This window comes from Euleptes europaea, chromosome 7, assembly GCF_029931775.1.
Source record: "Euleptes europaea isolate rEulEur1 chromosome 7, rEulEur1.hap1, whole genome shotgun sequence".
NCBI classification, from domain to species: Eukaryota; Metazoa; Chordata; class Lepidosauria; order Squamata; family Sphaerodactylidae; genus Euleptes; species Euleptes europaea.
In genome coordinates, this window is record NC_079318.1 from 75668363 (window position 1) to 75689688 (window position 21326).

General features: G+C 43.2%; 1 protein-coding gene across 1 annotated transcript in view; it reads right to left on the minus strand.

Annotated features, from left to right (window-relative positions):
* The window catches only part of ELP3 (elongator acetyltransferase complex subunit 3), a 93309-nt gene that overhangs the window by 41280 nt on the left and 30703 nt on the right, over nt 1–21326 (minus strand). The window contains exons 8-9 of the mRNA XM_056852807.1: nt 16774–16935; nt 13975–14101 (exon numbers count right to left, since the gene is read on the minus strand). Coding sequence (XP_056708785.1) covers nt 13975–14101; nt 16774–16935 — 289 coding nt within the window. The remainder of the gene's footprint in view (nt 1–13974; nt 14102–16773; nt 16936–21326) is intronic.

Here is a 21326-nt window from a genome sequence, read left to right on the forward strand (position 1 = left end):
GTAACACTTAGTGAATCTGAATGCATGTGTTTCAAATGTGACAGCTGAATCTTAATTGAATGTACGTCTGCTACATTATGAATTGCGAACCATATTTTATGCTAGTTTACCCGTTCTTACGCAATATGTTAATGCTAGGAACGTATAAGACTGTGTGCATTTCATGCACCTGTGCTAATCGGGCACCAGATCCGTCATTCTGAGAATCTTCCATTTAAAAATAAACACAGCCAAGTTTCCAGCTCTCGTGGCAACAAAGGAAAAACCTGAAAGAAATGTGAAGGAAAACAAAAAACACAAATATACCGTTCTTACTGCCATTCTAATTGGGCAAACATTTGTGAGTGTAGAAGCTACATATGGTAAAGGAGCAAGGTTAAATTAATCCTCCCTGCCCCCTGGGACACTCTGTACTCTGGTACACTTGTTCCCTCTCCTGGAGAAAATACTTGCACATGGGGCCATTACATCGGAAACCTAACACACTCTGACCCTAAATAAGGGGTCCCCCACGTGGTGCCCGTGGGTGCCATGACTGCCACCTAGTGTTTCTAAAAAGTGGTTGGGGCCAGGTGTGGCACTTGCCCAGCAGTGCTTTTGATCAGCCACTGAAGATCTGATTGGCTGGGCAGATTAAAATAACATTGTTTGGGTGGCAACGGCAACATGTTGATTTTACTCTCACTCCTCTTTCCCAGTGTATTTTTAAAATTAGCCCTTTCTTCCCTGCACTTGGGCTTCCTCTGTGTGAGTGTGTGGCTCCGCTTCTTGCAGCAGCCATTTTGTGGTCATGCCCACCACTCTGTGTCAGAATTCCCAAAGTGCCCACATGCTCACAAAGGTTGTGATAACCAACAAAAAAATTGTATGTTTCAACACTACGAGCTCAGGACTCGTAGATATATTGGCCAATGGAGACGTTACATTCATTTGTCTGACAGGTCCCGATTGTTTTAGGACAAGTGGAAGCCTGTTCTCCCACTGTGTGTAGACTAGTCTATGTGCATAGAGGTTCATTCCTGAGAAAAGTGGAGTGGAGCATGCATTTCTTCTCCTCAACAGTTCATTTGTGAAAATACTGCCAGAGTAAAATTCCTGTCACTTCCTCCGATCACTGAGTGAACGGCTATTTTCTCTTCATGCCGTGACGCCAAAAATGGGGGACACACTCCTCCTTTCTATAAGGGACATGAGCACACAGCCATGATCTCTTGCGCTTGAATAACCCCTACAGAACCACCTACTGGCGTTTGCCTTTGTTCATGAAAAGGCGGCCCCTACGTATCAGAGCACGACTTTCCACAGCAATCAAAACAGTCATCAGGGTGACCTGCTGTTCAAAACGCTGCAGGTTCGGCAGCATTCCAAGGGGCTCGATTTATTTGAATGGGTGGCTGCTGTTCCATGAATTGCAGACAACAAAATGTCAATACAACCTCATCAGCATAAAAGCTGGACAAGTGAGCCAATGCATGTATTGTATGGCGACAATAATTGATTTCACCAGCAAACACACATACACACAAAAAGTTCCCCACTGTTATTATTGCTAAAAGCGTTGATGGGTTCCATTTGTTCACGCTCTTATAAACACACTGCTAGCATAAATAATCAGGATGCAATTGGTACAAATTAGTCATTTCGGTGCCAGGAAACTGCTGATTTTCCATCAGCGTGTAGAGGGCTGTTAGTCAGCTATGCAGCTGCCTTTCTCCCAATCCTAATAAGGTGCCTTATAAACAGGTGATTATCTTGCCTTAGTAGGATAAACTGAATTGGTTGCCCCTACCGCTGTCTGACTTAACAGGTGTCAGAGACGAGAAAGACTCTCTGATGGCTATGTGGAAAAAAATAAGCACAAAAAACAGGAATGCATTGTACTATATGAATTGGCGTACTTCGGTGGTATTTGATAACCAGTCTTTCAACCATTTTACTCTAGCATCTCGACGTTATAGCTGATGATGAGGTACTCCCAAGCCACTGCTCTACTAGGTTGATACCTGCACACATAGTATATGGGAGACATATACTAACCAGTATTACAACTAGAACCAATATGATTAGGTGTTTGAGTAACTGGTAATAGATTTTACAACCTATACACATGCCTGGTTGGGTTTGAACTGTTTGTATATGTATGTATTTATTTCTGTAAATGTGTGCAGGCTTAACATGTGTTTTAATTAACCACTGATGAAGGCCCAATAGGTCGAAACGCATTTGGTATGTGGTTACAGAGATCAACCCTGTGCTATTTTAATGTTTTTAAATATTTTTAACCTTTACTTAGCACTTCTAATAAATTATATTTTAGTATTTATACACACACACACATATGTGTGTATATATGTGTGTATATATATGTGTGTGTGTGTGTGTATGTGTGTGTCTGTATGTGTGTGTGTATATGTGTGTGTGTGTGTGTGTGTGTGTATCTTTCTACCCAACCTTGGGTACCCAGCTTCTGTTTTCAGGTTGGGTTTTATTCCCCTTCTTTCTTCCAAAGTTATTTTTTCCATCCATTTTCTTTTTATCATCATCATCTGTTCATTTAAGATTTTCAAGTTTACTGAAGAAATTTTTACGCTCATCTATATTTGGTGATCTTGTTTTATACAATGCCTGACAGTATTCGGTAATGATCTTAATGATCAAACTATTACTTGTGTAGGATCAAGTAAAGAATAAATTGGTACCTAGAATTTATCCTATAGCATCTGTGAGTGACATGATAAATGCACTGAGCCCAGAATTATCCCCCTTGAGAAGACAGGAAATTTTGGGACTCAGTGAATATAGAAATCTGATAATTAACAACCAAGTAGTCCCATATAATACCATCAAAAATAGTATAGAACCTGGGGTTACAATATTTGAATATTGACAAGTTAAGGGTTATTTGTGTCATCTGAAATGGAATGGTGTTGCGTTGAGACCTATATCTCAATTTGACAAGTTGTTATTAGTAGACAAATAATGTTTTTCCTCAAGTATGTATACTACTTTATGGAATATGATGGTGGTCTGATCAAAACATCCGCATCAGGTGGCAAAAAAACTAACTTAAAATGGAAGTTTATCTTAACCCAGGGTACTACTTTTACAGTTTGTTTCTCCTTTAGAGAAAATCTGCTGAAAATAATTCACAGATGACATTTGACTCCTTTAAGGTTGGCTAAGATCTGTAAGACTGAAGCCAGCAAGTGCTGGATCTATGGAGAAAATGATGTGGACTTCTTCCATATGTGGCAGAGATGTACACATGCCTCCAGCTATCGGAAACAAGTTGTGACAATTATATCAGCTGGGTTTAGAAAACAGATACCCCACAAGCCAGAGACACTGCGGCTAAATTATCTACCTGAGATCTCTAGTGATCTGTTAATGGTTGCCTTAAACATGATTACTGCTGCCACGTTGGTCTTTACAAGGCAACAGAAACAAAAAAATACTCCTAAATTACAAGACTGGTTGTTGAAAATAAAATAGATCTATACCCATGTGAAATTAACAGCACACCAGAAAAGAAGAGACACGCTCAGATTAGACCTGCTATGGTCAGGGGCTATACAGAGAATGGAACTAGCAACAGAATCGACTGAATTAATACCATAATTTCCCTATGCTGATAAAGGATGTCTGTTCCATGGTTGTAAAGGGAAAAGGGATGGTTATGTATATTTATGTATCTTTGCCTTTTATATTTCCTTTCATTGTTCATTTGTTTGAATAGAGAAGTTTAAAAGGGGGGAAATGTATATGCCCACCTCTCCACAGACCTGCTTGTGACAGATCATGAAGGTAAAATACAATAAAATCATAAAAAATAATTATTATTAATAATATTTTAAAAGGCCAGGGACATAAAGAACAGCAGTTTAAAAAAGGAGACCCTAAAACTGTCCTCAGGCTAGAAGCTGATCATAAAAACAGCTAAAAAGAGATGGATCCTCTGCGTTAAAAGCCTGGGTAAAGAGAACTGTTTTATTTATTTATTCAAACACATACACCCCACCTTTCCTCAGGGTTCAAGGCAGCTTATAATAATAGTTAAAAACATTTCTAGATAAAACCGAAATAAAATAAACCCCAAATGTCTTCCTCCGTCCCCCAGGACTAGTGATACCAGCCGATCAGGAACACCACAGTGAAGGGGATCGTGTCAATACACTACGGAACAGCCTGATGGCAAACAAAGCCAGTGCAAGGCAAAACAGTGTAAAGGAACCAATAAAATATTTCTGCATCAGAAAATAGCCAGGGGTGGGGGGAGAAAGCAGGATTCAGCCCTAATCAATAAAGGATCTGCCTAGAAAAATACTCGAATATAGTGGATTTTATAGGTTATCTGCAACAGGCAGCAAATTAATTTTGCGCTCCCGATCCAGGAGTTTGAAATCGTCAACGATTTAAAACTGTGCAACAACCTTCCTTATCTGCTCTCGCATTCCTGGCAGGATAATGAACAACAGTGCCCAAGAGTAACACTTCAAAGCCACGGCTGCTTTTGCTGATTTGGCTCCAAATCCACAGGGTGCAAAACATCCACAGGGCTGTTTATACATACAAATGTAATAAATTCTGTCACTTGCCTTTGGGGGCTTTGGCATTCAAGACTGCTGTAGATTAGGATTCTTCTTTTTCTTCTAATGCTATGCCCCCCCCCCCATTTAAGGAGACCTACAAAGCAGCTCATTCTCTTTCTCAGCGATCATGACTATGCGATAAAATAACCTGGAGATTAGCGGAAGAAATCTTTCAAATGTTGGGAAATGAATTGTGAAAGAAAGCAATAATCATCTTCCAGAGGCTTACTCATACACAAGGCATAGTCACAAAATGCTACCAAGCTTCAGGTACAAAGGAGTATAGGCCGCTTATAGTTGTGTGATGATCTCTCCTGTGGAAGGACCCTGAAAAGGTGTTTGGAAACAAAGCATACCCAGTTTTAGGGGGTGAAGTCAGAAATGTCACCTTTCTCCAAAACACCCCCATGTTCGAGGATGCTAAACCTCCACCAGCCGTGGTCCAGATTCCTTGAATCTCTGCCCATATACGTCTGCTGGCCCCTTCAGATCTACAGGAAAGGCCCCAGTCTGTATTTCCTCTCTGAGAACGTTTCTCCAGGCAGGGCTATGAGCAAAGCTGTTCCAGTACTGTGGAACTTCCTGCCCGGTGCCAATAAAATTTGCTCTAACCTTGCTGGAGTTTAAGACAAAAAAGGGGGGAGGGGTGTAAGAATTCTTTTACATTACTGCCAGTTCCTTAAAGCTTATGCGAAAAGTTTTAAGTGCCCGAAAATGTTCTACATCAGTGATCCCCAAAATGATGCCTATGGGTGCCTTGGTATTTGAAGTAGAGAAAAGTCAGGAGTGGTTCTTTACTTTGGGGAAGAGGTGTTTGGGAGAAGAAGCATCATTTTGGGGATCACTGATGTAGAACATTTTTGGGCATTCAGAACACCTCAGGAGATATTTGGGTCTTCAGGAAGCATCCATTTAGAAATAGCTGTACTCATTACAGAACGATACGTAGCCTGGGCCTTCCCAACATTTTGCAATTGCCCCTCACGGCTGCCATTTTGTGGGGTACACACTAGCCTCTCACAAAATGCCAAAAGTGCTGACAGGCTCAAGTTTGAGAATTCACTCAGTATAGTCTTCCGTTTCTTACAGTGGGTTGCCAGGTTTGTTATATTTCTAACCAGCTCTCCCAGTGATCTTCTCTCAAGCAGTTGATATCAACAAGGCCCTATTGCCTATCCTCAGGTTTACAATCTAAAAAGCAAACACACAAAGAGGAAGGAAACAGAGACAGGTACTGGAGAAAGAGGAGTTTTGACAATTATTATGTACATACAGTGGCACTGAGGGCCAAACTAGATGAGACAGCATCTTGAATTAGCCCTGGGGATGCGTTGTTTTCTAGAATTAGTTCCCACTGGGGAAGCCCAATTCTGGTTAGGACCATGGCAGTGTCTTCCCCCCACAGCATTTTTTCAACCCAAAACAGTACTGGGGGGGGTATTATTTGCCCCAATGTCACCCTGGTGCTATTTCAGGTTGGATAAGAGTGGGGGGGGGGCAGGAGCCCTTCCTCCCGCACAGCAGTGGTCCCAACCAGAACCAGGCCCCCGCAACACTGCTGAAAGGACTTCCCCAATGGGAACACACTTGGTAAAATGGCAGCAGGTTTCCAGGTTGAACTCAGGATTCTGTCTCATCTAGTTTGGCCCTAAGACTGGGGAGCTACCACTTCAAATCCCCACGCAGCCATGCAGCTCAGAGCAAAACTAGATGTGACAGAACCCCCATGTCCACCACAGGAAGGCCTCTGCCACTTTGGGGATGAAATTCCCTGTTTATAAATGTGTTCGTGGTCCGATCATGATCGGGACCACATTGCAGGAGGGGAGTCTGTTCCCTCAAGCTCACACACCATTTTCAAGAGCCAAAATGCTGAGGAGGAGCCCATCCTCCCTCCATTCCACAGTCCCAATCAGGACCAGAGAGTAAACAGAGGCAATTTCATCCCTAAAATGGCGGAGGTGTCCCAGAGGTGGATTGGGAGACATTGGCTGTTACTGCACTAGGTATTCCCAGCGATGTATCAAGAGTTTGGAAATGTTATTAAAAAAATCGCTTTAAAAGGGTTTTTGGATACCACGGCTAAAAAATGGTTGGAAGACGTCTTCACAGCTAAAGGAGCCAAACAAAGTGCGAACAGTATTTTTTATAACAGTTTCAAACTCTTAATACATCGGTGGGAATACATAGAAAGTGCGAACAGTATTTTTTATAACATTTTCAAACTCTTAATACATCGCTGGGAATACCTAGTGCGGTAACAGCTACTGTCACATCTAATTTGGCTCTCACTAGGTGACCTTGACCAATCACAGCTTCACAAGTTTGTTGTGAGAGTAAAATGGAAGACAGAGATCCATGTATGCTATCCTGAGCTGCTTGGAGAGAGGCGGAATAAAAGTGATAGAAAGCAACAGCATTTCACAGTTTTGCTCTTCCAAAATTGCATTTAGTGGTATACTCCCTCTAAACCTGCTGGTTACATTTCAAAACCACGACCAATAACCACTGATAGACTTGTTCTCCTCCACTAATTTTTTTTACTTTTACAGCCATATAAACTAGTGACTAATCTATATTACGTGGCAATGAATTCCATACGTTAGTTCACTGTGTTGAACACACTTTTAGGGAAAGCCTTTTAATCTATAACAATCTCCTTATTATGCCTTAATATTTTAAGAGGCTTTAATAGGAAATGTAATCCATTTGGCCCCATTCTCCTTCCCCCTGCCCCAGAGGAGCTCACTGCATCATATATGGTTCTTTCCTTTCTCATTTTATCCTCTCAACAACCCTGATAGGTTAGGCTGTGAGACAGCCACAGTCCTAAGGACACCTACTGAACTTCAGGGTTGAGCAAGGATTTGAATTTAGGCCTCCCATATCTCAGTAGACAAGGCTCTCATATTATATGCACCTTTGAATTTTTATTAAAAAAATAATTGCACATTATTACAGGTAAAAAATTTTTTCTAAAGAGAATTCCATTGGTCTATATTCTATCACTCCACTAAGAAGTGAAACATTCTCCAGCCTAAGGAGGCTTCCTTCAACTTAAACAGCTCTTCCTCCAACAGAAAAGCTGCTTAAATTCTAGGAAGGTAGGAACTTCTTTCAGACTAAGGTACTCTACAGTCCCCGATATCTAAGATTCCTAGGAAGACCTCCAAATTGGATCATCAAATCAGAATACCTACTTGTGCAACACCAGCATCAGTTTGTGGCCTCTGCTTCCTCTCTCCAGTATCACATGGCAAGAATTCTTAACAAATGAGTAAGGAGGAAGAAGGTAGGCCTGAGAGCACCAAGTTCCAGGCTTGCATTGTGTAAAGTGCTGCAGCTGACTTATGGTGAACCCAGCAGGGGGCTTTCAAGGCAAGTGAGAAGCAGAGGTGGGTTGCCATTGCCTTCTTCTGCAGAGTCTTCCTCGGTGGTCTTCTTTCCAAGTATCGACCCTGCTTAGCTTCTGAGATCTGATGAGATCAGGCTACACATGTTGCCTTTGCTCCCTGTTCTAGGCTTAGGTTAACCATTATCTGGGAGTGTGGTAGACTGGCTGTCTGCAGTTGGGTTGAAGGCAGACACCATTTAATCAATACAGCTGACATTCCTATTGCAGCCATTTAAGAAGCTTGAAATGTCAGAGATGTTATAGCAACCATCAATCCATAAGCAGAATGGTGAGGATGGCAAAGGTTTACCAGTCAGTCCTCCAAACTGCCCTGTGCATTCATCAATTTGTGATTCATAAGCAGTCTTTCCCCTCAGTTACATATACAATGAAAACTGTTCACACAATGATAAGGCTGTACTTCACAGTCCGTATCATGTACATAAAAGTGTTCTTCTGTTTGGTGCTGGATAGCAAGAGGTTAAACAAGAAAAAAATTGTTTTCCTACAGTTTATCATTGCAGCGTTTACTGTACTGACTTCTAACTTTGTTATCCATCTGTATTACACTGTTGTATGTATTTTGTTGTACTATTTTCCAGTCCTGACATGTAACTTGTCACTGTCTATGGGCGCCATGGCACCCACTGACACATTTTCTAGTGCCTGCCAAGTGTTTTTAGGAAGTGGGGTGGGGCCAGGTACGCCTTTTGTCCAGCAAGGATTCTGAATGGCTGTGCAGATTTTTTTTGAAAATGTTGCCTTGGCAGCAGCTGCCACCATAGCACAAGGATCTAAATTGTGTTTACTGATGTTAAGCTGTGGCAATTATTTTGCAGCTGGCTCCACCTCCTGTGGCAGCCGTTTTGTGGTTGCGCCCACCATCCTGTGTCAGAATTCCATATGTGCCCACAGGCTCAAAAAGGTTGGGGACCCCTGGTCTATACTTAACTGTGTTTTTAGCGCAACATTCTCTAATTTTGTTCACAATTCCTATGGAGCAAAGGTGAACTATAAATGAAGTAAGCAAATAAATAAAATCATCTTTCATGGTGGCATTATGGTGTTTGTTTGGGCAGCGTAATAAGTGGAAAGCCTTTCCACTACAGAAAAACTGTGTAACATAAAGAGCACGCACACAAACACTATTTGATGTCACTGTATAGTACAATGGGACAGCCAACAAAACTGAGAGTGTGTGACAAAATGTATTAAACTATTTATACCTCGCCTTTCCTCTAAGCTCAAGAGAGATAAGATGCCTGGAACAGTCAGCAGATCAGTCTGTTCCACAGAAGAGACACACACTTTCCCCAAAAAAATATTGTTTGCCGAGGTCTAATGATGGGGAAAGAAATACATCTTAGTCATAACGGGCTTTGTAATTTTAAAAGAAGCATCCAGGGCGGTAGCACAGCCAAAGTCACATGTTCATAGTGCCCGGCATTCTCATCCCAGCCAACATGACAGTATCCAAAACCAAATATGAGCTCTGATAGTTACGATAACATACTGTAAAAATATTTAGCGGCTTACTGTCAAGGTTCTTGTTTATTATTAAGAAGGAGAGTTTTTTTTTTTTTAAGCAGCCATTAAGTTGTCCACAGTTCATCTGACTGCAATTTGCTTGCAATTTAAAGTGATTATTTCTAGTGTTTAGAGAGCTCGGCACAAAGCCCTCGAAAGTATGCCTGAAGGAGTGATCGGTGAACTCCTTGGGGTCCTGTCTTTGCTAATGTGCTTCAGGGAAAGGCACAAGAAGCTTTTGGCACAGACTCACCAATACTGGTCTGCAAAGAATAGCAGCCTTTCAAGTGAAGGGAGGTCGAGAGCAATATATTTTTTTAAAGTCTTCAGGAGGAACAGCACGCCCAGGACTCAAAGCGAGCCCCCTGAGAATTCTGCTACTTGCGCTTCACAGCGCAAGCGTGGCTGGCTATTCTACATCCAGTATGGGAAATTCAGGCACACCTTGCCATTACAAGGTCTCTGACAGCATGTTGTAGTGGTTAACAGCGGTGGTTTGGAGCGGTGGAGTCTGATCTGGAGAACCGGGTTTGACTCCCCATTCCTCCACATGAGTGGCAGAGGCTAAACTGGTGAACCGGATTTGTTTCCCCACTCCTCCACATGAAGCCAGCTGGGTGACCTTGGGCTAGTCACACTCTCTCAGCCCCACCTACCTCACAGGGTGTCTGTTGTGGGGAGGGGAAGGTGACTGTAAGCCAGTTTGATTCTGCCTTAAGTGGTAGAGAAAGTTGGCATATAAAAAAACAACTCTTCTCTCTCTTCTCTTCAAACAAATAATAAATAAGCATGCTTAACCCTTTCGGGAGAGGGAGGGTGTAATCAATATAGGATTGGCATTACCAGCAGAACAATATCAAGTGTGAGAATGAACAAAAATTGCCAAAGCACATGTATGCCCTAACAGTGCTGCTTAATGCATGCGTTTGCAGCTATGCACGACTAAAGTTGCCTAAGCCAGGGAGCTAAAACCATCCCGGCTGCCAGAGCCTCAAATCCAGCGGGGGAGTTTATAAAACGATCAGATTAATAGATGGCATAAATCAAGTGCTCAGTAGGATTAATGAGGTTTCTAACAGAGCCATCACCTCAACACTGCATTAGGCAATATAAGACAACTTGTGTGTTGTCAGCACACAAGAAAAATGAGGTGACCTGCGGGGAGGGGGAACAAAACAGGAAGGCAGGAGTCATGAATCATACATGCTGCCAAATCAGAATTACGATAAGAACTAAAACCGGGAAATATGCGCTTGGGATTCCCCTATTTGGCTGTTTTTTTGGGTTATCCAGAACAAACCGTCCTTTTGCTTATGCTTGATCTAATATAAGAGGGGAAGGGCCGTGGCTCAGTGGAAGAGCATCTGCTTGGCATGCAGAAGGTCCCAGGTTCAATCCACGGCATCTCCAGTTAAAGGGACTAAGCAAGTAGGTGATGTGAAAGACATCTACCTGAGACCCTGGAGAGCCGCTGCTGGTCTGAGTAGACAATACCGACTTTGATGGTCCAAGGATCTGATTCAGCAGAAGCCAGCTTCATGTGCTCATGAGTGTGTTCAACAGTTTTAAACAGAACACACTCAAGGTTGCATCACACAAAGTTGCGTTTCACTCACTTTTAGAAAATCCTTTGAGGGTAAAACAACTTATCCTACAGTAGTTCAGCAGTGGAATCAGCTGCCTAGGGAGGTGGTGAGCTCCCCCTCTCTGGCAGTCTTCAAGCAGCGACTGGACGAACATTTGTCAGGGATGCTCTAGACTGATCCTACATTGTGCAGGGGGTTGGACTAGATGGCCTGTGTGGCCTCTTCCAGCTCTATGGTTCTATATGGATGAGGTGATGTGGTAGACAATGCACTATCATAAAGCTTCTGACCCTCACACACTCGCCCACTGATGGTATACCTGGAACCCATGAACAGCACCGCTTTGGTTTACTATGAGCTTGGGGACTTGAAGAGGGCTGGTAGATGTCTAGAATAGCATCGGGGAAAAACCCAAATAAACCAGAGTGGGCTACAGAGCTCACTAGAAGACGTATGAGGAAGTGGTGATAGCAGCAAAGAAATCCTACTTCACTGCTACCATTGCACCAGCTAGTTCATGCCTAGTTTGCTTGTTTAAAGTATTTTGGCACTTATTGGCTCTAAAGCCTGAGTCTTTAAATTCCCCAAAAGTGATGATTAGCTATGATGCTTTTGCCAGTTTTTTTTACTGAAAAAAATCTCTCAAGCGTGTTTTAATGTGCAAGCTGGTTGTAATATAGCTGAGACACTTGAACACTAGTACACCATCTGGTCAGTTTATGGATCATTTTGATCCAGTTACTGTGATGTATGCCAACAGGATCCTGCGATCTGTGGAGGTCACCACTTGTACTCTGGATCCTTATCTGTCCTGGCTAATGAAATCATGTAATGATTACATCAATGAGTCCCTGATGTCCATTATAAATCTACCGCTGACTCAGGGCACCTTTCTTGCTCGTTAAAATACTCATCTCTCCGCTACTTATAAAACCATTGACAGAAAAGAATGATGTGGCCAATTATCTCCTGGACTCTAATTTGCCTTCCTTGGCAGGATGATCAAGAGACTGCATTATGGTATGTCATACCTTAGACAGTTTTTTGTGTGTGTGTGTGCACTGCTTTCCAATTCTGTAAACCTAGTCCCACCTCCCTGTTCACTGGAGGTCTTATGCTGCCTGATCAAATTTTAAAAAATATTTTGTAATCCACTTTAAGTGTCAATGAGAAAGGTGGGCTATAAATTACATAAAGCAAATAAAAGATTCATGGAATAGGAAATGGACTAGGTTATGGATCAGTTACTGGAGCTCCTTTTGTTAAACAAACGTCCATCAGTTATTGACAAGTTGATGTCTGTCTGTCTGTATGTCCTTTCAGAAGGGGAAACCTGAGAGGCTGCAAGACTCTAAGAACCCTAAGGTAAGTGGGCAAGTTAGGTCTTGACAGTCACCACTACAACTGAAACCCCATAACTTTAGACGTGAGTGAATAAAAGTACCTTCGCTATGCTAAATGCAACTCAAAGGAACAATAAAACATTCCCGATGCCTCATCCTTCAAAGAGCTCGTAAAGCAGTGAAATCACTCACTCGGCTATTGATCTATTTGAGAAGAGATTATCCAGGAGCTCTATATTTAGACTCTCATTATCTCCAAACGATATGATAAACCAAATGAAGCTTTACATAACATGGTGAGCATCTGAGCAGTCTGTTCCATTATCAGAGGATTGATTATCAGCCTGGCCTAAAAATAGCTTGTTGATTTTCACCAATCTTACACTGTCAAGTACCAGCCCACCCGGAAACAGAAGATTCTCAATGGTCCTAGAAGATCAGGAAAGCAACAGAACCTATCCGTCTTTATTTCCTGTTGAATCCTGGTGGCCTACAAACTGGGATCTCTTCATTCTTGTATGGCCTGCATACGGACACCTTGCTGGAGCAGCCCTCAGCCCACCATTTTGTTTTGAACAGCAGCCAGTTATATTATTCTGGCAATTCAAAATAAAAGCACCAGCAAAATTACACACTTGAGGTAACAACAATGCAATTGCTATTAGAAAAATTTATATTCAGAAGTGGTTCTAATTAACACAACCAAAGTTGAGCAAAACAACACAATAATAGTTTACAAATGGTCTAGAAGAGACCCAATGTGAAGACGCAAAGGAGTTACAAAATGAGTTAATATTAGGCACAGTTGCTCAGTTCTTTAAGAGTCCATACACATAAAGTGCAAATGCAATAATTAGACAGCAAAGACCGGACGTTATATTATTCTGGCAACTCCCTAATAGAGAATTGCAATGGCGATCCCATTCCTGCCCCCCGGCAATTGAGAATTTAACGTACATTCACTCTCAGCATGGAAGATCCATTCCTGCTATCAGCCTTTGGTAAACATACCTGCCATGAATGGGTCCAAAAAGTGGCTATCATAGCTAAAGAGTTCCTTTCATTCATTAGGCATTTTTGAAGTGGAATTTCCATCTGCCTGAGCCTACTACCAAATCATCTTTATTGGATGACCAAATTTTAATTTTGTCTCTCTCTCAATGATTTTTCAGCTTCTATCCCACTGCACCCCCCTGACCCGACTTCAAAATCGTAACCCCACTTCACCTCTCGTTCTCTTTCAGGTCCCCTGCATTCTGCTTTTCATGGCTTATTTGGCCACAGCTTCACCAGCTCTGCAAAGGCTCTTCACCCGTCTAATTGCTCCGACCCTGCTCAAGGCCACAAGTTCCTGACAAAAAACTTGGTCACAAAGATGAGACCAAGTCTTTCATTGCCCTCTCGCACCTATCACCTCAACTCTGAACTGAATTCCTTTTCCAGACACAGCCTAGATTGCCTCATTACTCCCACTGAGAGAACCAAGGATGCAAAAACCAAAAAGAAGTTCCAGTCGAAGTTTGGTTCATACTTACCACAAACTGGTTGATGTCTCTCTCAAGCCCCATGTTGGGCAAATCTGGCATCATATGCGCCACCACTTTGAATCCAGCATCTTTAGCCAAGTGAAATGATTCACACACAGCCTTCACTGTATGGCCCCTGCGGGGGGATGAAAATGTAGTTTTAAAATATGTGCGAGCCTTAAAACGCCTCAGTACTCACCACAGAAGCTTCTGGGATACAGGAGCTGTTTTATAATGGTCAATGTTTATCTAGCCCTCTACTGTGGAATGGGCCATAGCTTAGCGGTAAAACACCTGTTTTGCATGCGGAAGGTCCCAAGTTCAATTTCCAGCATCTGCACTCACTTGTTGGAACCTTTGCTTATTGGTAAAAGAAAAAGAACATCTCAGACTCCTCCTTTCTCCTAGGGCAGTGATGGCGAACCTTTTAGAGAGCGAGTGCCCAAACTGCAACCCAAAACCCACTTATTTATTGCAAAGTGCCAACACAGCAATTTAACCTGAATACTGAGGTTTCCTCCCAGCTTGGCAAGGGGGGGCCCCGCGGGGAGTCCAGGGAAGGGGGGAGTGCGGAGCCCTTCAAAGCCCCCGCCACCCAGAGTCCAGGGAAGGGGAGGCGGCTTTGAAGGGCTCCGCGCTGCCTGCAGGCCCCCGCGAGTGCCCACAAGAGGACTCGGCGTGCCGGACTTGGCACACGTGCCATAGGTTCGCCAACACGGTCCTAGGGAAAGAACTTCTATGCGCAGAATCTCTTTATGTTCCCTCTATGACTGAGCCAGCAAGGTAGCTCTTATAGAAAAGGGTACCCAGTTCTCTGGTTATGAGCCGGGAACCCCTTGCTGGAACAGACAACGCTCCTTGAATTTTATTGACAGCTGCCCTTTGGACTGTTCTGACAAGGACTATTCTCCTCTACCAATCACCAGGTTATCATCCAGAAGGAAGCACTTCCACATGATCAAAAACACTGTTTCATTCTTGCTCTTGGAAAGGGTGAACAAGATCACCTGAGTTTCAACAACGCAACTCAAAGTCCATCCTGTGTAGGACTGGGGCTACTGAGGAATGCCAAATCAATCCTTCATGGCTTGCTGAACAAATTGGCTCAATACTGGTCTGCTGGAAGTTCTAGCCCAGGAATTTGGGAGACTGTGCAGAACAACAAGCTTACATGCCTTTAATTTTAGCATTATGATTTACACCATTCTCAAACCTACTGCTTTTAGCTCGAGATGCCTGGGACTGAACCTAAGATCTTCCGCTTGCAAAGCATGCCAAGAAACCCTGGTTCCTGCAACACTTAATTAATCCAGTAACCACAATTGGTGGGGAAGTTATATCCCACAGCATTCTGGGGGAACCAATGGTGCTGAGCTATACCCAGGAACACTTTAGAGCATGGCATCCCTGAAATTCTGACTCAGTAGACAGTCACAAATCCAACAGTACTCAACGCAGCACGAGGAACAGAAGTGATGAGCCTCCCACATCCTTTCCTGAGCTTGTCCTCATTAGAATTATGACTCAGCAGAAGAATATAAATTTAACAATACCCAACATAGTCATTAAGTGGGCCACAGATTGTCATTTTAATACATGTGAGAGCCAGTATAACAGAACAACGTGATTGTTGGACTGGAGAGATTTGGGTTGAAATCCCCACATTTGTTGGATCACTCTCATGGAGGATCAGTTTTTCACTTCTATTGTTTCCAGTTCTGCAATCCTAGCCCTACCACATTGTTTATTGGAGGTCTTGGCTGTCTGATTGAATTGCTTTTCACGTTGAGTTTCATTGAGAAAGGTGGGCTATGAATGAATATTATTATTATGACAACAACAACGTTAATGGACTACAATGCCATATTATAAGCCATATGCCTGGCTGCTGCAGGGCTTAACTCTCCAGTCTCCAGGCAGAACACACGCACGAGAGCTGGTGACACCAAGTACATTTGCATACACAGCTGTTTCAATAGCCTCCTAGGAAGGTGGCAAATTAAAATATCTGAAGCTTAGAAACACAATATTTGAAGCTGCATGTGTAAAAACATAAGGCTTGCATCCATTTCATTCCAGAACTTGTCAGCATACAAAGGGGCTATCGAGTTTCCTTTTTACAGCTATAAAACTGAAACAGAATTCAATTCTCTCCTCCTGGTTCCAACAGCAACTAAAGGAGGAGAAGGCGGAACATTTGGGTTATGCAATCCAAAATAACAAGGACAAACTGAATGACCAGGTTATGCGTTCCCCTAAACCCTATAGCTATAGAACCAAAAGCTGCATTCTGACATCATAGCAAACTTAAGTTTGCCCATGATGAGCATGAATGCAGCTTGTTCTTATGCTCATATGTTCCCATTCCAACTCCTCTCACATGCAGAGCATGACAGAAGGTTTCCTGGCTAGGGAATCCTTGCATCAAGCTCTAATTTGCTGTGATATCCAAATACAAACTCCTGGGGGGGGGATCAGAATTTGTTTCCTCCTCAGTAACCAGGCTTCTTAAACCACAGTCGAACTCAAGTTTGTAGCTACAAACTCCAATTTGCCCAGGTTCCTACTTTTGACATCACAACCAACTGGAGCTTGATTCAACGTTTTTAAGGAACGTGTGAAGCATCAAACAAATTGCCTTCCCCAGTTGTTTACCCCAGCACCTGAAATTCAGAGGTATACCACCTCTGAACATGGAGGTTCCATCCAGCCATCATGGCTAATAAGCTATTGTCTATCCTCCAACAAATGTGTCTAGCCTCCCTTTAAAAGCTACTGCCACTCCACTTCCATCATACAAGGCATTACCTGTTAGTATCTCTGGCCACGTCCTCATAGACACTCTGCACTCCAATCTCCAGCCTCGTGCACCCATACGACAGCATGTCACTAAGGTGTCGTTTCAGGCAATAGTCTGGCCTGGTCTCTATAGTGATTCCAATGCACTTTGTAAGGCTACGCTCTGAGTACCTGCGGGAAGAAGTGAAATTGCAATTCAACCAAGCTCAAGTCACGGTCCAAATCAATCCAGAGCCCAGACACAAAACAAGATCTGACTGGCAAGAAAGTAGGGGCTGGCAAGGTTTGTTCACAGCATACATTGGCAAAATCAGGCTTGTGATAATAGTGCATTCAAAACTGTCTGCAAAACACAGATCTCTAAAGTCTGCCTTCTATTCATCCTGTAAACACTAAGAGTTTGCTGGCAGTTCATCAAACGAAGATTTGAAGAAGAGTTGGTTTTTATACCCTGCTTTTCTCTAAGGAATCTCAAAGCGGCAACAGTAGGTGGGGCTGAGAGAGTTCAGAAAGAACTGTGACCCAGCAGGCTTCATGTGGAGGGGTGGGGAAACAAACCTGGCTCTCCAGATTAGAGTCTGCCGCTCTTAACCAGTACACCACGCTGGCCATTGCAAATTGTAAACACTGTTATTTTGTCATTTAATAGCTGTGAAGAACAGGAATTCTCATCTTTTTGACGAGTTGCCCCTCACCAGCAACTCTCACGTGGAAATAAGCACCAGGCCAACAGAGTCGTTGACGTACTGGTAGGAATGGTAGCACAAAGCTATTTTTCATCCTGACTATATGAGACAGGAAGTATGTCCCCAACAAACTACACCCTTTTTCTAGCCTGACAGCCCATTTCATGTTAGGTTGAATGCCCTGAGACTGGGGCCTGAGGAGATCCTTTGTTTTCTGGTCAAAGCCAAAAAACACTTGCTCCTGCCGGATGCTGGCCAACGTTGGGACGTAACAACTTTGGGGGCTTTAGAGGCCACAGTCTTCAGCTGCTGGTCTCAAGGTGCCGTAAATCCCATGGGTCACCTGTGAGACTCACCTCATTACTGGCTACGCCTTTCGTTATGTTTCTCTGTCTTTTGCCTGGTGGTGGCTGTTGCTCCAGTTCCAAGAGGGGCCTAATGGGGCTCCCCTGAACACAGAGGCCCCTTTTAACAAGCCTTCCCCTCGCTTTGGAGTTACACCTTGCCCTGTTACGTCCATTGCCTCAGCTGTTGAGGCTGACGATGTTCTTGGGCCACTGCTAGCCTGTAGCAACTTGATGTTTCCTCTGAGGCCTGTGCTGCCTCCCGTCAGGAATGTCCTCACCCCAGGCTGATCCTGGATGGTTGCTGGATTTTGATAATACTCTGCTCCTGGGATGTCACTTCCAATTTGCACAACCAACTGTGACATCACTTCTGGTTTGCTGGAATAAAAGTAATTTTCCTCCATGTGGCCAGTGGCCACCACATCTGCCCGGGCCTCATAACAGCAATCCACTTTGATGACTTCTGCATATTGGATGCCTTACTCCACGTGTAGTCAATGGGCACAGAACATGATGGTTCTAGAATGGGCTGTGTGTTGTTTAATGAAATAGAAGAGCTGGTTTTTATACCCCAGTTTTCTCTACTGTAAGGAATCTCAAAGCGGCTTACAATTGCCTTCCCTCCCCCTCCCCACAACAGCCACCTTGTAATGTAGGTGGGGCTGAGAAAGTTCTGAGAGAACTGTGACTAGCCCAAGGTCACCCAGCAGGCTTCATGTGGAGGAGTGGGGAAACAAACAGATTGCTGCTACTTCTTTCAGCTGCTGTTTAACAAAATGTATTTTGATAATTACTGTAAACTGCTCTGAGCTAAACTGGAAAAATGGGTTATAATTTGCAGTCTGCCTCCAGATTCTGGATGCGGTGTGACAGAGAAATGCAATAGTTATAATGGGGCTTCCCTGAATCCCAAAGCACTTTCTATATGTCACCAGCTATAGACTTCGTTGGACTGTGGTGGTGGAAAGTGCTACCAAGTTGCAGCCCACTTATAGTGACCCCATAGAGTTTTCAAGGCAAGAGAGTAACAGAGGTGGTTTGCCATTGCCTGCCTCTGCGTAGCAACCCTGGACTTCCTTGGTGTTCTCCCACTGAGACACTAACCTGGGCCAACCCTGCTTAGCTTCCAAGATCTGATGAGATCGGGCTAGCTAGGCCATCCAGGTCAGACTAGTGAGTTCAAATGCTCTCCAAATCCAGGTTTCTATAGAACTGCACTGCAGAAACTACTTCTTTTGCTTTCTTAAAAGGAACCTGCTGCTGAGTTTTAGGAACAGAACGTTTAGATTTTTAGTTATGGAAAATCTAGAGCTAGCCGAAATGTTTTTGACAGGGGTGTACTCCTACACTCCATACAAACACTCCCCCAGCTCTGCGTGTGCCTGCCTGCCCACCACAAGATCCAGAGCACATTTTTTACCATCATCCCCATCCCATCCAACATTACATAGGCAGACTCTAGACTCTTTTTGGTTTTCCGATGAATGAATGATGCAATGCCACCTTCCGCTGATGACTAATATACTGTGCATCGTCGCGAAACGCATACCGGCAAGCTCGAGGCAAAAAGGTACCTTAATTTGATTTGAGACTAATCACAACACTTGGAAGTCCTAAGAGAAGCACTTTAGGAGGAGAAACACGATGGAGCTTTAAAAGACACAAAGCGTTTGTGTGAATAATCATATTTCCTGCTTGCATCCAGGGGTCCATTTACTCACAACCGAAACGCTGCATTGCAGTCACAGTCACAGTAACGTAATGCAGCGTGTTACTCTGAGAACGAATTAACTTCCAGGATTACGTTTGTTAAAAGGCCCAAGTCAGCAGCTGCATATCTGGCAAATGTATTGGATGTAAGACGATTAATCAAGTCTAGTTAGATGGTGGGAAGTATTTATTTAGATTTACATCTTCACCCTCTTCCGTGAACTGCAGGAACATAACTACTGTTTGGAATACAACAATACTCTGTTTGGAAGGCTTTAAGAGGGGAGTGGACATGTTCATGGAGGAGAGGGGTATTCATGGCTACTAGTCAAAATGGATACTAGTCATGATGCATACCAATTCTCTCCAGAATCAGAGGAGCGTGCCCATTATATTAGGTGCTGTGGAACACAGGCAGGATGGTGCTGCTGCAGTCGTCTTATTTGTGGGCTTCCTAGACACACCTGCTTGGGCCACTGGGTGAACAGACTGCTGGACTTGATGGACCTTGGTCTGATCCAGCATGGCCTTTCTTATGTTCTTAACAACTGGTACCATATCCCTTAAGGACAATAGAAGCAGAAGAGATACAAACTCAGGAAGTCAGGAGTTGGAAACCAAGAAGACAGACTTCAAAATATTCCTCTTTCATAATACACAGTATTTTCTCCAAAGTGGTAAGTTCAGCTTATGCTCTGTGATCTTGCATACACTCCCAGTTTCTTTCCCCAAATTCAAGAACTGCTGAAGTGTGAACTCACACAAATCTGCAGTATATGCCGTATGTATAATATTAAAGATATTCTCTAGAAGGATCGTTGGAATTTTTTTTGCTGTAATCGCAAGTTGCATAAAACCACTTTGGCATGATCTCTCCCCTCTCACTTTTTTGTACAACCTTCCCTTCCCAATTGGTTCCTAGAACTGCTGGACTGAAAGCAGGCAGCCAAAAAATAATAATAAGAAATGCGTCATGTTTTACGCAATTGCACTGGCAATTAAAACACATCAAACTAATCCAGTCCCTAAACTTCATACTGCTAACTCATTGGGCATTTGATGTTTAATTAAAACTCAGGCGTAAGCTGCAGTCAGAATAGGCGCACGAATGACCTTTGTGAATACGCTGGCCATTCCTAAAGCAGATGGCAGAATTTATTCCATCACAGTGCCACTGCAGGTGCACCGATAAAGCCAATAACCTAATGCTGCAATGACAAGCTTGACATAGTAAGTAAACAGGTTTGAGCAACGGAGACCCCACCATGAAACTCACTAGACAGGTCTCTCTCAGCCTAGCATACCTCATAGGAACAGCAAAGAATGCTGTGGCACCTTAAAAGATTAACAAATATACCACAGTATAGCCTCTGAGAGATACAGCCAACTTGACCAGATCCTCTAGCCCAGAGGTTCCCAAACCTTTTGAGTCATGGAGCACTTTTCAGGAGAGAAATTTGTCATGGAGAACTAATTTTCACCTAGCACCTATATACTAAATTGAATGACAGGAGTATTTTTCTTTCCAATCTCTTCACAGAGCACTAGGAGATGTTTTGTGGAGCACCAAGTTCTCCTTGGAGCACACTTTGGGAACCTCTGCTCGAGCCCATGACAGCTTATGTCACAAAATATTGGTTAGGTCATTAAAGTGACGAAGGATTCTGCTGATTGTACTACACATGAATACTTTCATTTGTTTCTTCTTTTCATTTGGGTTCCCAATGGGGACTCAAAGTGGCTTTCATTATTCTCCTCCATTTTATCCTCACAACAACCCTGTGAGGTTGGTTGACTTGAGTGTGTGTGACTGGCCCAA